The sequence below is a fragment of the Zeus faber genome (assembly GCF_960531495.2).
Source record: "Zeus faber genome assembly, chromosome: 9".
Taxonomy (NCBI): domain Eukaryota; kingdom Metazoa; phylum Chordata; class Actinopteri; order Zeiformes; family Zeidae; genus Zeus; species Zeus faber.
In genome coordinates this window covers 21,434,005-21,447,914 of record NC_137197.1, presented here as the reverse complement: position 1 = coordinate 21,447,914, position 13,910 = coordinate 21,434,005, and the positions used below count along the sequence as shown (strand labels likewise).

The following is a 13,910-nucleotide window of genomic DNA, read 5'->3' as shown; positions in this document are numbered from 1 at the left end:
GATTGTTCGTTCAGTTAGTCAGCAGAACGAAAAAGGCTACAAGACAAATAAAAAAAAAGAAGATGAAGATGAAATAACATCCCAACACACACACAAACCACAAAGTGTGCACTACCTGTACAATATATTGTAGTAAGACTTTTTCAATAAAAACAATTTCGAAATAAAATCGGAGTAATAGACATACTCACCCATTGGTATCCATTTCCATATTATACTGTATTTATTCATCCGGTGTAGAATAACCTATCTATATCTATATGTAAACCCACAGTCAATACTATCAACCATACAACCACTGAGGCCCTGCCATAGCCTTTACATTGAATTGAACCTGTGTATTAAACACATTTTGTATATTTTGCTTTTCTTTTCTAGACTGCTAAGGCTTTTTATGCTCATTGTCTTCACAATAACAGAAAAATACCTTCCAAGACACATGCCTTGTATATGAAAATACACAATAGTACAATACAATAGTACTTGGCCCAATAAACCGATTCTGTTTTTTTCTGACTGCACTCCAGTGCAACACAGCAGGAAGGAAATGCCACATGAACCGAATGGAAGACTGGAAGTAAATATTAGCCCAAACAGACCTATGCTAGTGATATACTTGCAGACCTTGAAGTTCCTGGTTATATTAAGCCCACGCCACGAAAGTTAAAAAGTTAGGACTGCAAATCGTAGCCGCTTCACCTGGAAAAATAATGTCAAACCTGACAACCCGGGCAGAGCGCAGCTAGCGTTTAGTTAGCTAGCCAACTTCTCTTAGCTGGCTCAAAAACTATTGACTTCACCAGGCTGGCGGCGTGTGACTCCGGGTGTTCTATTTCTTTGGGTAGTCGACACAATGCGTAGCTTCCATGGCGTTACTCACCATCTTATTTAGTGTAACACGGAAGGGATTCAGCCCCGTCACCCATAAACGGTGCCGACTCTTCCCGGAGTAAACACACACCAGAAGTGAGCTGCTGCGATGCGTTCAAGTCATACGGGAAATTACGGATTACGGAACGCTCGCTTGCGCATCGTACACCATTTCAAGGTTCAAGAGGCATTTGTACAAAAGAGTAGTGGCTATGCTAAGCTGCTGGGCCAATAGATCTGATTGCAGCGTTTGTCATTTTCAATTAAAAGAAAAACAACGTCGTGGAAGTGGTCACAGATTCGGCTGAAACCGTTTCACGCCCGAAATTTGGCTGGTGGGAAAGTTATATTCGTGTTATTACATCATGTCCATCATACTAAAATACGTCAAAGGGCGGCAGGATCAATCAACGTAAACAACGTTCATAATATTGAGCGAACGCTTCTATAATAAAGAAATATTAAATGGACAAATACATAATGTATATTTAGGACCGTTTAGACATGCAAGTATAGCCTTTATCTTGGTCAATTCTCTATTTAAAGACGCCCTCTATCTATTCCATTTTATTTTTATTGTATTTTATTTTATTCTATATATTTTTATTTTATTCTATAAGTATTCAAATTACTGTATTACGTTTTAGGAGTCAGTTAGTCGGTCTATTAGAATTTTTTTTTTTTTTTTCCGAGGACATATTGTGTGTTATCACCGGGTGCGTTGCATTACATTTCACTGCATATATGTATGAAACTAGTATATGTATGTGACGAATAAAAATCTTGACTCTTGAATCTTGAATCTTGAACGGGTGTTTCCAAGTTGGGGGCTCGTAGTTACCATCCTCCAGATGTGACGTGAACGTTGCACGAGCATCTCGGCGCGCTTGCGTCTCATTTGATTTGCCCTCGACGAGTGCTGCCAGAGCGCCGCCGGTGGCCGCAAACGGCCCAGTCCCACCTTCCTCAGGCCAGATCACAGCACCCAAGAGGGCAAATCCGCCCTCCAGCACCAGGCACTGACTTATCCCCACCTTTCTTGGAGACAGCTGTGCCACTAAATAGCGCCAAAACGACAACTTAAAGCGCAATGTCAAAAACTGTAACACAGGACGTTTATGTTGTCATTTTATTTTAACAGAAACATGTGGGAAAGGGCTCAGAAATCAATATCTAATCATGTACAGTGAGAAATGCACGGAAAGTATGACGTTATTGAACATATACATATGATACTTTCCACTGTGGGTGATTGTACTGTCGGGATGCAGATCACTAGATCAACAGTAATGGCTGCGATAAAGTCACAATCAGTCCCATTACTTAATTTAAAGGTGTAAGTCTTGTAATACCTGTACAAGCTTAATTAGATATCAATTCAAAAATGTGTCTGCTGATATGTTGTCGACTGAAAACAAAGAGTCAACTCATGCAGCAGCTTTCTGTCTGTTGTGCTTGGCAAACCACTCATCACTTTTATCTTCAGCCATAGCCTGAAAGTAAATTGAAGTGAAAGGTGAATACAGTTTATATATGTGTGTTTTATGTTGAAATAAAAGTTCATTCAATCAATCAATCAATCCAAACCTTATCAAACGATGTATTTCCATTGGGATCCACCATCGAAAGTTCCCTAAAAGCCTCATCTCCCACGAAGCAGATCTCATGGTCGTCCTAACAAAACATCATACAGTTAAAGGGAATCGATTTTAAAACTTTTAAATAATGTTATGTAATTCACTTACTGGGTCGGCCAAAATGACCACTTCCACTGTAGCTTTTCCCGGGGTGTCCAAGCTGACTAACGGTGTAAGGATTTTTTGATTTTCCTTTTTCATTGCTTCCTCAATGCCAGGCAACTAAAAAAAAACGAAGTCACATTTAAAATCCTTATTCATCATAAAATAAAGAAGAATCCACAAAATGAAAACAAAATATATATTTGTACCTGCTCTCGTGGGCATGAAAATGCTATTCTTCCAAATGCTGTTCCATGATCCACAGTCCCACCAATGTTGAGAAGCTCAAGCTTACACTACATAAACCACACACACACACACACACACACACACACACACACACACACACACACACACACACAGAGTAGAACACTTGTCTGTCTGCACAATCTCATCTTATTTACCCTTGTGTTGAAGTGTTAAAACTGGTTATCGGAATTCTTTTGACTCACCTGTGTGTCTCCATATCCGATTAGTACTGTTTTCTTCTCCTCGTCCCTCTCCATCACCTTCATCCCCAAAAGAGAGGTCCAGTAGTGGGTTGATTTCTGGAGATCTGACACAGCCAGACAAACCTTCTGCACCGGATCTTTGGACAGGTGGAGAACTCATCACAAACACATTTTGAGAACTACCTCAGAGTATTGTTGACAGACAGCTTACCTACATTGACCATGAATGTCAACAGAAAATATGAATGATTATTTGCAAAAAAAAAATAAAAATAAAAAATAAAAAATCACTAGGGTAAATTGAGTGGCATGAATCCTTTTCTGAAAGCCAACTCAAAATAATGAAAATATGCAATGTTTTCATTATTTTATTTTTCATCTTTATAAGTTGGATATATACTGCTGATGCACCTCTATTACTTCAGAATAGCGATGTGAAAGCGACAGCCTGTTTTTGTTCTACAAACGGAATTATAACCATGTTAAGCAGGCATTAAAAAAAAGGACAGCAGTATTTTGCAATGTTTTTCTTATCAGGTACGTTTAAAAGAACCAACGACCGTGAAGTAGAAGCCATTGTCAGTCCTCTCTCCTTTTACTTAAATTTACCAATGTTTGTGGTCAGTGTCGTTTTTGTTTTTTCTAGCTTTAAGTTCCCCATATTGCAAAGTTCCCAGTGTCTCAACCACAAGGTAGTGAAGCAATCCAAATAACCGCATTACACTTGTTTCTGCATGAAAGTGTAGCACACCGTACATTTAGTGCAGAAAACATGGTAGATAAAAGGCCGGTAAGAATTACCATGAGGTGGTTGTTCTTTGTCCAGCAGGTAGAAGCGATACCCTCCAGGGGCCTCAGCAAGATATAGACCATCGCCTACCTCCGTAAGGGGCCACCCCAGGCGCCTTGCATTGCTCACAGCTTGGCTTGATTGCAGAGTGACTCCCTGACAATTAAAGAGTAAATGACTGCAATTGATATAGCGCTGTTCTCATCTTGCGACCACTCAAAGCGCTCTACAATGCATGACTCACATTCACCCGTTCACACACACATTCACACATCGATGGCGGCAGAAACCGTGTTAGGCAAACACCTGCTCATTGAGAGCAGTTAGGGGGGGGGGGTTCAGTGTCTTGCTCAACGACAAATGCTGACTTACCAGGAAATCGTTGCCAAGGTGATACTCTCCCACTCCGTAATTGTATGTGAGCTCGGCGACAAAATGCTCATCCTCTGGTCCAAAGCCAACCATGGTCTTGCTCCATTTTCCATCATAGGGTCTAAGACATCAGCACGACAACAACACAGAGGTGTTAAAACCTGTCCATAGACAAAGGTCAAAGGTCAACATTAGACTGACGATCGGTGTGGCTACCCATTGCAGGTGGCTTTGCAGCCCTCTTCAAACTCCTCGTGCCGTAAAATCTAAAATGAAGAACAACAATGAAGACCAGCACAACCTTTATCTGAAGCACGTTCGTATGTTTGGGGCTGAAGACGAAGTCACATACAGTATTGTGGTCCCGCAACGTTTCACCGAATGTGCAGTCAAGTTAATCCTGGAGGACACATCAGAGCATATAATGAAGCCGAGGGAATGTACCTTCATGCCAAGAACATCTCGGAAGAATTGGGCAGTTTTAGCCCTGTCTCCAACTTTGAAAACGAAGTGCAAGGCTCGCCTCAGCGCCATTGCAGCGGTTCGACCCCGGATTGAACTGCGCAGGATGCGTCACTGCGCTCGATTGAACGTCCTGGATGGCCATCGACGTTTCTGGCATCGATTTGCCAGACACTACGGGTCTTTTTATTTTTTATTTCTATATTAAAAATATATATTTTTTAAGAACGTAGAATTTGAGAACGATGTTATTTCCCAGCTTTAAAAAATATTTGAAAACGGAGATTGCGAACATAAATAGAGGCTTTTCCTTTTTTTTTTTCTGGAGCGAGATGACATTTCCATTATAAAAATATTAAACAATGTCAGTCGAAAGTCAGCAGCGAATAATAGCGATAAGTTCCATTTACAATGACAATCACATAGGAGAAGGTCATATGGTTATCACATCACCTTTGTAAAAATAAGTGAGATTAATTGTACTTCAGAACAATGGAATTTGAATTCAAAATAAAAATAAAATAAATACATTGGAGGAAAGAAAATTAGCAGCGTGGAATGTTGTGGGAAAAGATACGTAATGGAACATCAAGTAAATAAAAATGTTATTATAAATAAATAGACGAAATATAGAGGACATCATCAAAAGTATAGCTGGGTTATAGTATAGTTGTTTAGGTTAGCTATTATGTTCTGTTTAGTAACTATTGTGCATAATCTCCGGTGCGTTGTAACGGCATTTCACTGCATATATCTATGAACGTATGTATATGTATGTGACGAATAAACCTCTCGAATCTTGATCATTCACTGAAATGTATTTTTGAATATTATTATGTACTTCTAGCCGGACTACGCGCCAGTCTTCCACCGACCGACAGGGCGCGGTGGTGGGTCGCTGTTTTAGTACAAACACGAGCAACATGGCGGCGCGCCTGGGAAGCGTGATTTCCCTGCTCTCCGGGGAAAGGGGCGCGTTGCTAACGAGAGGCGCCAGTTACACGGTGGAGCCCAAACGGTATGTGCGCGGGCTGAGGAGGAACCCCGTCAAGGTGTTATTCCCCGAAGGCACGACGGCGAAGACGCCCCGGCAGCCGCCTCGGAAGGAGCCGACCTGTGTCGGGCCTGGGGCTGACGCTAGCAGCGGGAAAGGCGCCGGGAGGTCGCTTCCGGCGAGCGGCGTGGCGCCGCCGCCTGCACCGCGGCTGCCCGGTGACCCCTCCGTCACCCGGGACCAGGTTGAGGGACTCCGCTTCGAGAGGGCCGTTCCTGGGGACAAACGGCTGGCGTAAGTCCTCCATCCTCACCAACGCTGTATCGAATGACTCCGTCTGAATACGAGGGTTAACCACGCACCCTGGAACACCTGGCGTGTTGTAATGTCGGTTCCCGGTCGTGGTGGAACGAGCAAAACCTCCTTGAAAACAAAAGAGTTTTCCTGGAAGGTTGTGGAGCTCTTATTATGAAATATAGAATGAGTATTCCCGTTATTATACTTAAAAAGCACCTTTCATACATGAAATGCGGCTCAAACTGCTTCACATTAATAAAGTTTTAAAAGAACAACAAACAAACAAATCAAAACATTGTACGCAAAGTGGATAAACTGCAGCTTAAAAGTGGTTAAAATCCAGTAGACAGTGCAAAGAATAGAGGCAAGATATTGCAAATAAAATAGCAAATTAAAGTATAGTAAGTAAAACATAAGAATGAAGTGTGTTAATGATGCAAGGTTCAATATTTTTTCAGCCATCCACATTAGTTACCACATAATACCTTATTTATTTATAAAATGTTCGTTAGTATAGTATCTCTGATGTTTTGACTAATTGGACGCATTCTCAGAAGTCATGGAGCTGCTTGTACACACCTAGTTCCTCCCGAAAAGAGGTCTAGTCAGATAAAAGAAGAAAAAGGATGTGAGCGGACAGGGTCTGTAACATGAATACACGTTCTGGTCACTTAAAAAAAAAAAAAAAAATGGAAAAAGAAAGAAAAAGATTGTTGAAGCGAGTGCGGCTGCTGTGAACGACTCATCTTCCCTCTTCTCGCTGCCAGGCGGGTGGTGAGTGTTGCCCGTTCGAGGACATTTCGGGAGCACCAGGGTAAAATCCTCCTCGAAGGGAAACGCTTGATCTGCGACGCGCTGGAGGCCGGCGTCAGCCCCCAGATGCTTTTCTTCAGCACAGTGGAGCGGCTGCGTGAGCTTCCCCTCGACAAGCTCAAGAGGGCGACTCTGGTCAAGGTCAAGTTTGAGGAAATCAAGATCTGGTCAAATCTTGTGGCCCCACAGGGTGTGATAGGTAAGGCATTTAAAGTGTGTGTGTGTGTGTGTGTGTGTGTGTGTGTGTGTGTGTGTGTGTGTGTGTGTGTGTGTGTGTGTGTGTTCACTTATTTCCCCTTTTTCTGTTTACAGCTATATTTTCACGACCAGAGCCATCACGGTTAAGTTTTCCACAAACTGGCCAATCTGTGCCACTGTCTCTTATATGTGACAACATTCGGGACCCGGGCAACCTAGGAACCATATTGCGATCCGCTGCCGCTGCCGGGTGCCATGATGTCTTGCTCACTAAAGGTAGGTCACAAAATCACTTAATTATTTAGTGAGATACTACTAAGTTAGTCTCTTGTCAAATGTGGTTTTCAAAATGATTTTCTCTTCTCACAGGCTGCGTCGATGCCTGGGAGCCGAAGGTGTTGCGGGCTGCAATGGGAGCCCACTTCCGCCTGCCCATCTACTCCAGCTTGGACTGGGGTGACATCGAAAGTCATCTGCCTGAACCGGTGACTGTCCATGTGGCTGATAACTTCACTGGTCCTGGGAGCGTTATGGAAGAGACGGAAGCCAAAACGTCCAGCAAACCCTCTAAGGCGAGAGACTACGGATGGGTCAGCGCGAGAGGTGTTCATAAAAACCTGGGCTACGAGGAGTACGATCGTGACTCAGACTCCGATTCTGAAGATGCCGCACTTTCACTTCCGTTCGTGGATGTCAAACTTTACCACGAGATCTGGGCGCAGAACCCGACGGCCGTCGTGATCGGTGGTGAGACACATGGGCTGAGTGTGGAGTCAGTGCAGCTGGCGGAGAAAACTGCCGGTAAAAGACTGTACGTTCCCCTGGTTCCCGGTGTGGACAGTTTAAATTCAGCCATGGCGGCAAGTATAATTCTGTTCGAGGGCAGGAGACAAATGTTAAACTTAAGTGGGACGTCAGAAAGGAAAGGGAAGTATCTGGTTAGAGGGCAACGCAAGTAACTTTCCCTACAGTTTTCCCCAACTCAGGATAATTAACTGTTATATCTGCAGAGCTTCAAAGAACCATCCAGTATGAGATGTGTTTGACTGTCAAGTAAACAAATGTGCCCATTGTTCTTTAAAGTGATCCATTAATCTGAGGGAAATATAAATCTGAATGAAACCCATTTACCGCAAAGCATCTTCTTTCTAAATGTTATCTCCCAACATGTGTTCATTGTAAGAGACAGTCAACACTTGGCAGTGATTGCAATCCTTTATATAACCACACGAGGGTGACAAAACCTGTCAAATTCACTTCTTTAAATTTTTACTCGTTTATAGTCGTTCAAAATCATAAGACCTTCCACGACATTCTAATGGCAGTTTTTACAAAATGTAAGGTTCGCTTTGCAAGAAAGAAGCACCAAATGTGAAAAACACAGGCAAATTAGAACTTCAGCAGGATCAGTGGAGTCCAGGTTTCTTCTATCAGTAATTCAGTCCTGTTTATGCAGACTGTAAATTATGACCCGCAGACATGCGGGAGGATCAGTGGAGTCCGGGTTTCTTCTGTCAATGATTCAGTACTGTTTATGTGGCCTGTAAATCCTTTTATCTCGTCACAACCTCTTCGTAAACATGGCTGGGAAAGCGGCGCTTCGCTTGTCGTTGCTCGCCAAGTGTGAAGTAGATCGGATGAACAATTGAGATAATCAAAGGACAGACAACAGATTCTTTCCTTTATAGCTAGAAAGTTGGATTAGATACATTTCATGTCGGGCCTAAAAGCAACGAAATTCATGGAGAAAATTTCCAGATTACAAATGCTGTTTGCTTGGTTTCCCAGTGATTGGGGATCCCTTTTCAAATATGACAATATGTATCCAAGGAATATGCGGCGACTTTTCAAAGTGTATTTAATACATACAATATCTTGCCATGTGTAGCGGAGGATACAGATGCTGATAAATTCAACTCGACAGTGAATTTAAATGGTTGATTAGTTTAGATACAACGTGGGAATAACACATACATTCACTTTTTCAAACATTTTGTGCATTTAAAATCATTTGAAATAGAACAGTCACTCAAATTTTAAATTCTCCTCTGAAATGAGAACCACCTTAAGAGGGCAGCGATTACCTTTTACACACATACACTAGGGATGCACCTATAAGTACAACGTACTCACTCTCTGTACTTGTTCATACATTGTACTGGTACAAATGACATTTTCAGTCACAAGGGTGAGATCAATTATTTGTGAAGTGTGCACTGTTTTCAGTAATTTATTTATTTTGGGTAAACACATTGGTTTATGTATGGGGCCATTTTAGTACTTAGTAGGTAAGCACAGTATCGGACCAGATACCCAATATTTGGTATTGTATCTGTGCATCCCCATTATACACAATAAAACATAAGGCTTTGAATGTTAGTTGATTGTTGTCTTTCAAGAAAATACTGTGTTCTTTATGTGCACTGGTCAACTGTTTAAACATAGAGGCAGGCAGCTACATCCAACTGAGGTTTAGCACATTTACACTGTGAATACATGTCAAATTACAACTGGAAAGTGTTGCAGTCATTTTTATTCTCTCAGAAAACAACAGTAACACGGTTCTTGTTGATATTCAGAAAGCAAAGAGTCATTTGAATATCTAGGTCCATTGGTTAACTCTCTGCTTTCTTCTAGAATTAAGAACTGCTACAGCGTAAAAAAAAATAAAATAAAAAAATGGCATGAATGCTCTATTTCAGACCAAAAAGCAAATATATATATATTACTGTAGGGGCTATAGTCAATGCAAGGCACCACAGGAGAAGGAGAGGACTCCATGAAAGAGGGAGAAGTCTAAAAAAAAACAACAAAAAAGTTAAAATCTCAGTAAAAAGTGATCTGTCTCTTAAAACAGTCTGACACTGTGGGGAAAGACGGGGGAAACGAAGGGCGGTGCACCAGGAGGTCACGGTCTGATGATGATGCAGCTTTTTGAGTCTCGTATGCACTGGGCTTCCTCTTCAGATCGGCTCCGGTTTGAGCTTCTCAGCCAGGAAGTCGCCGACAAACTGCTCCACGACCGCCGATGTGATCTCTTCCACGTCGCGCACGTACTTGGCTCGCGCAGACATGTCCAAAATAGTGAGCAGGGGCGCCGCTTCTGGGAGGTTGGTGTAGTCCCGCAAGGAGTCGGTCATGTCATCCTGCGGTGATGCAGCCACAGTGTTCATAGGTTAGTGGGACATCGCGCTCGGTTTGAAGGGTTTCCGTCTTAAAAGTATGTGAACTATGACCTCGGGGCCGTGCAGACACTGTGCGCCGGGCAGCCGTAGGTTAAAGCTCATGAGTCATTCCATGGAAGGAGTGCCGCTTGGGCCCACAACATTTAATCAAGTCAAAAACAATCCGCCAACTTGTTTGCCAAGCTAAAAACTATTAAATTAAAATTCATTAACATCCTGTGTAAGAATTTTATTCAAAGTGAATAACAATTTTTTTTTTTTCTAGAGCTTTTTAAAACACTACCGTATATTTTAATGTCAAGTTGCATCGCAAATGTTAGAGAATAAAAGATGTATTAACACAATTTTGTTATTTTCAGACGTTAATCTGTTGATGTCCACACAGCACATATTAATGAAACATAAAAACATGATTTTTAATTAAAATATAATTTATTTGCCCCCCCCCCAATTTATTTTCCCACCAAAACAAATGAACTGTTACTTTAAGTGACATCATAAAGAGGAAGTGACATCATTTAAGCCGCCAGGTGAGCTCAATTATGGTATTTATTACTGACAGTTTGATCTTTTGTAATGTTTGACGTACCTGTCAAGCATAAGCTATCTGCCACCTCACTGATAATGAAGATGTATTCTTTAAATTCTTATTCTCATTTATGGGGAAAACAACTATTACTAATTATTATAACTAATTAACTAATTATTAGCTAAATAATTTGTATGAATGAGTATATTTTCTGTGTGGTGGCCATTTTAGGATGACATTTTCCGCCCAGTCAGAGCCCCCGTTATTGAAAAAAAAAAAAAAAAAATCCGAAAACAATAAGGGCAAGCGGCACCCGCCTGATGGAACGACTCTCGTTTTAGGACGAGTCACATTGCTCCAACTTGCTATCGTCAAAGAAATACACAACAACCGTTGGACGAGAGATGTCCCGTTTGGATCACTGCGTGGGCTCAGCTCCGCCAGACACGGTTTCCGTGAGTAGGACGCGGAAGAGGCGGCCCGACGCTTCCCGGGCCGCCTGCCAACAAAGTTTGGGCACCGCCGCAGAACCCCGCCGTGCCAGGATCGCCAGAGAACACAGAGAGGTGGGCTCCGACAACTCGACTCGCTTTGAACGGACTCCTCCCCGACGCGGGGAGACGCCAGAAGGCTTTCCACGGCCAATTTAGAGAGCAAATGCTGAGTAGGTTGAGGAGACAAAAGCGCTTGAAAAGATCGCGCCCGTCCCGTTGAGCTTCTGTCGTCGGACACCTGTTGTCTCCTTTCATTAAAGTATTATTATTTTTTTTTATGTCTTCCATCATCTCTCTGTCTGGGGCTTGATTTCATCGTTTTTTTCTATTTTTTACGTTTGGATTACATAAAGAAACTATACGCAGCAGATATAAATCATTAACGCTATCACGGAAAGGGAATATAAACGGAAATAACTCGACACTTGGCAATACACTGGCGCCTGGGGTGCGACTCTGCATTCCGGTCAAAATCTACCCTCAGCAGGCAGGACTACATATGTTGTTTTTTTTTTTTTTTGCCAGGTCCCAGATTTCACTTTTGACATTCTACGCTATCGACTTCCACCGTCTCCCACCCACGTCCCCGGGGTAGACTGGCCCGACCTCCCCTCGTCGACGTCTGCCGCGGAGGGCTCCGGAAAAGCCGAAGAAAAAACAAAAACAAAACCTCATGTGGAAGGGATCGCACGGAAAAGCTGCAGTTACAGACAACGACCAGCAGATGTCGCCGCTGCGAAGGTGTCGGACGTCACACGGGGGAAAAAAAAAAAAAAGAACCCCGGGCCCGCTGTGCGTAAACAGTGCTGTTATAGCTGCGTGATTAATGACGCCGCACGCAGTCCTGCGGCGAAGCTCCGAGAGACATCCACTTTGGATAAGACTCCCCAGTACTTACTGCAACGCTTCAGCAATCCTCCCTCTCCGATCTGGCTGTTAAGTCATTCCCGGTTACCCTTAAATATGACACTATTCCCCCTAAATGGATAAAACCTTAATATCGCCTCTTGGGCCGCCCGCCGCCTCGGAATAAAAAGTGAAGTATGCCGGAATGTTCTTTTCAAACTTGATGGAGCAGGTTATTTACACGGGTATTTCATTTCGGGTCGTTCACTTCTCCCATTTTATCATTCTACACACAAACGTGTACACGCCGGTTTTTTGACTGAGAAATAGAGGCCGTCACCCTCCAAATAACAGACTTTTTTTTAAAAAATGAGTGTTATGTTACTATATTTCTTTACTGCAAGAACAACATTCCCCCGGCGCGCTCCGGCACAGTCGTACCGTGAGCAGATATAAATCGTCTGGGCCCACGGAGAGGGAACCGCCGATGCAAGAAATCCCACAATCTGTCACCGTGGCCTTTCCAGCTCCTCAGATATGAGGAGATGTAATCTCTGCGTCGGTCTTTGCCTCCATAGGAAGCCGTGCATCTTCTTTTGTGTGGCTGCTGTGCTTGTGTAAACTGCCTCTCACTGGGTGCAATGGCTGCAGCCGTTCCCGAGCCCCCCCCTCCCGCCCTCTTCAGCTCGGCTCGGAACAAAAAGACAAAGGGCTTTGCCGCCGTAGCCTGCAGCCACAGCTGTGATAAGGGCCTACGTGTGTTTACTGTGTGGGACCTGCTGTGCCATGTCAGGTTTATTTTGTCCATTGAGACGCTGTGGCATTTTGCCGACAGCCATCTGATAAGGTCTGCAGTGATAGCGATAATTACTCTCTCATTGGCTGCGGGACCATCTGATTGGCCATCTCCAATGAGTGAGGGGTTCCTACCAGGCAAAATCTGCTTTACACTCAATATTCTTTCCTTAAAAAAAAAAACTGTAGTCCATGAGCATGTGTTATCAAGGAGCTCATTTAAAAAAAAAAACATGCAATGGCTGCCTGATGTCCATGTGTATATACTACCTTCGCACACTATTTCTATTAAAGACACCATCACACGGTGCCATACGGATGAGAAGAGGAAAAGATCTTGATGTGGCTTTCCTGCGAGACAGCTTTTTTTGAAAAAATAAAAAAATAAAACAAAGATCCTTTGTCGTTCACCTCGGGCCCCGGCTCTCCCGGAGGAGCCGTCCGCATACTGCGGTCTCACGGACAATAAGCCCAGCAGCTGCCCCAGCCGGGCAGCAGTGGGCACCGGGGCCGCACCCGGGCCAAAGGCCCAGGAGGGCGGAGTGCGGGGCCTGTGGGCTCAGGCTTTGAAGGAGCGAACACAAGGCCTGTGGCAGGAAGAGCTGTCTGACAGGGGGCTCAATCTGGAAAAGACACCTGGCAATTTCACAGCCGGTTGACCCAGACGGCAGGAAATTATACACACGCCATGAGAAACTACACTTGCCTTTGGTCGTGCTTCGGAAGAGTAAATGGGAGCAAGGGGGAAGCTGGCATTGCAATGACACGACCATCCGAAGTGCCACGGGCCATGGCGCATAACAGGGGTGCGACACTGGGTAAGGAAAAATAAATATTTGCCGATACCTATGAAAGAAGGAGCGACAGCAAACGCGCCAACTCTATCAATTGACAAATGAAGGTGTTTGTTCTCGGCCTGTCGGCACTGACATTTCAAGGCTGCGAGGCAGCCGGGATCAGACACGCACAGGGTTAGACGGCGAACACATGTGGAACCCCCACCCCTATCCCTCCTCCTCCACCACACCCACGTCTGAAACCTAAGCCTAGCCTTGGTCTGTGACACGGGAAACC

At 43.7% G+C, this 13,910-nt stretch overlaps 3 protein-coding genes across 3 annotated transcripts in view; 1 reads left to right on the top strand and 2 right to left on the bottom strand.

Moving 5' to 3' along the window:
• Window positions 1-1,985: 1,985 nt before the first annotated feature.
• glod4 (glyoxalase domain containing 4) lies at window positions 1,986-4,806 on the bottom strand. Its single transcript, XM_080007206.1, has 9 exons — window positions 4,668-4,806; window positions 4,440-4,489; window positions 4,224-4,344; window positions 3,863-4,007; window positions 3,062-3,198; window positions 2,819-2,905; window positions 2,616-2,729; window positions 2,458-2,544; window positions 1,986-2,363 (listed from the first exon to the last, which is right to left on the bottom strand). The coding sequence occupies exons 1-9, from the start codon at window positions 4,755-4,757 to the stop codon at window positions 2,298-2,300; spliced, it is 897 nt and encodes a 298-aa protein (XP_079863332.1). The 5' UTR covers window positions 4,758-4,806; the 3' UTR covers window positions 1,986-2,297.
• Window positions 4,807-5,608: 802 nt separating this feature from the next.
• On the top strand, window positions 5,609-9,361 carry mrm3a (mitochondrial rRNA methyltransferase 3a; the record flags this gene model as incomplete). Its single annotated transcript, XM_080007478.1, has 4 exons — window positions 5,609-5,973; window positions 6,744-6,988; window positions 7,102-7,263; window positions 7,357-9,361. The coding sequence occupies 4 exons, from the start codon at window positions 5,609-5,611 to the stop codon at window positions 7,944-7,946; spliced, it is 1,362 nt and encodes a 453-aa protein (XP_079863604.1). The 3' UTR covers window positions 7,947-9,361.
• The window catches only part of nxn (nucleoredoxin), a 48,712-nt gene continuing 43,630 nt past the window's right edge, over window positions 8,829-13,910 (bottom strand). The window contains exon 8 of the mRNA XM_080007479.1: window positions 8,829-10,133. Within this exon, the coding sequence (XP_079863605.1) occupies window positions 9,951-10,133 (183 nt within the window). The 3' untranslated portion in view covers window positions 8,829-9,950. The remainder of the gene's footprint in view (window positions 10,134-13,910) is intronic.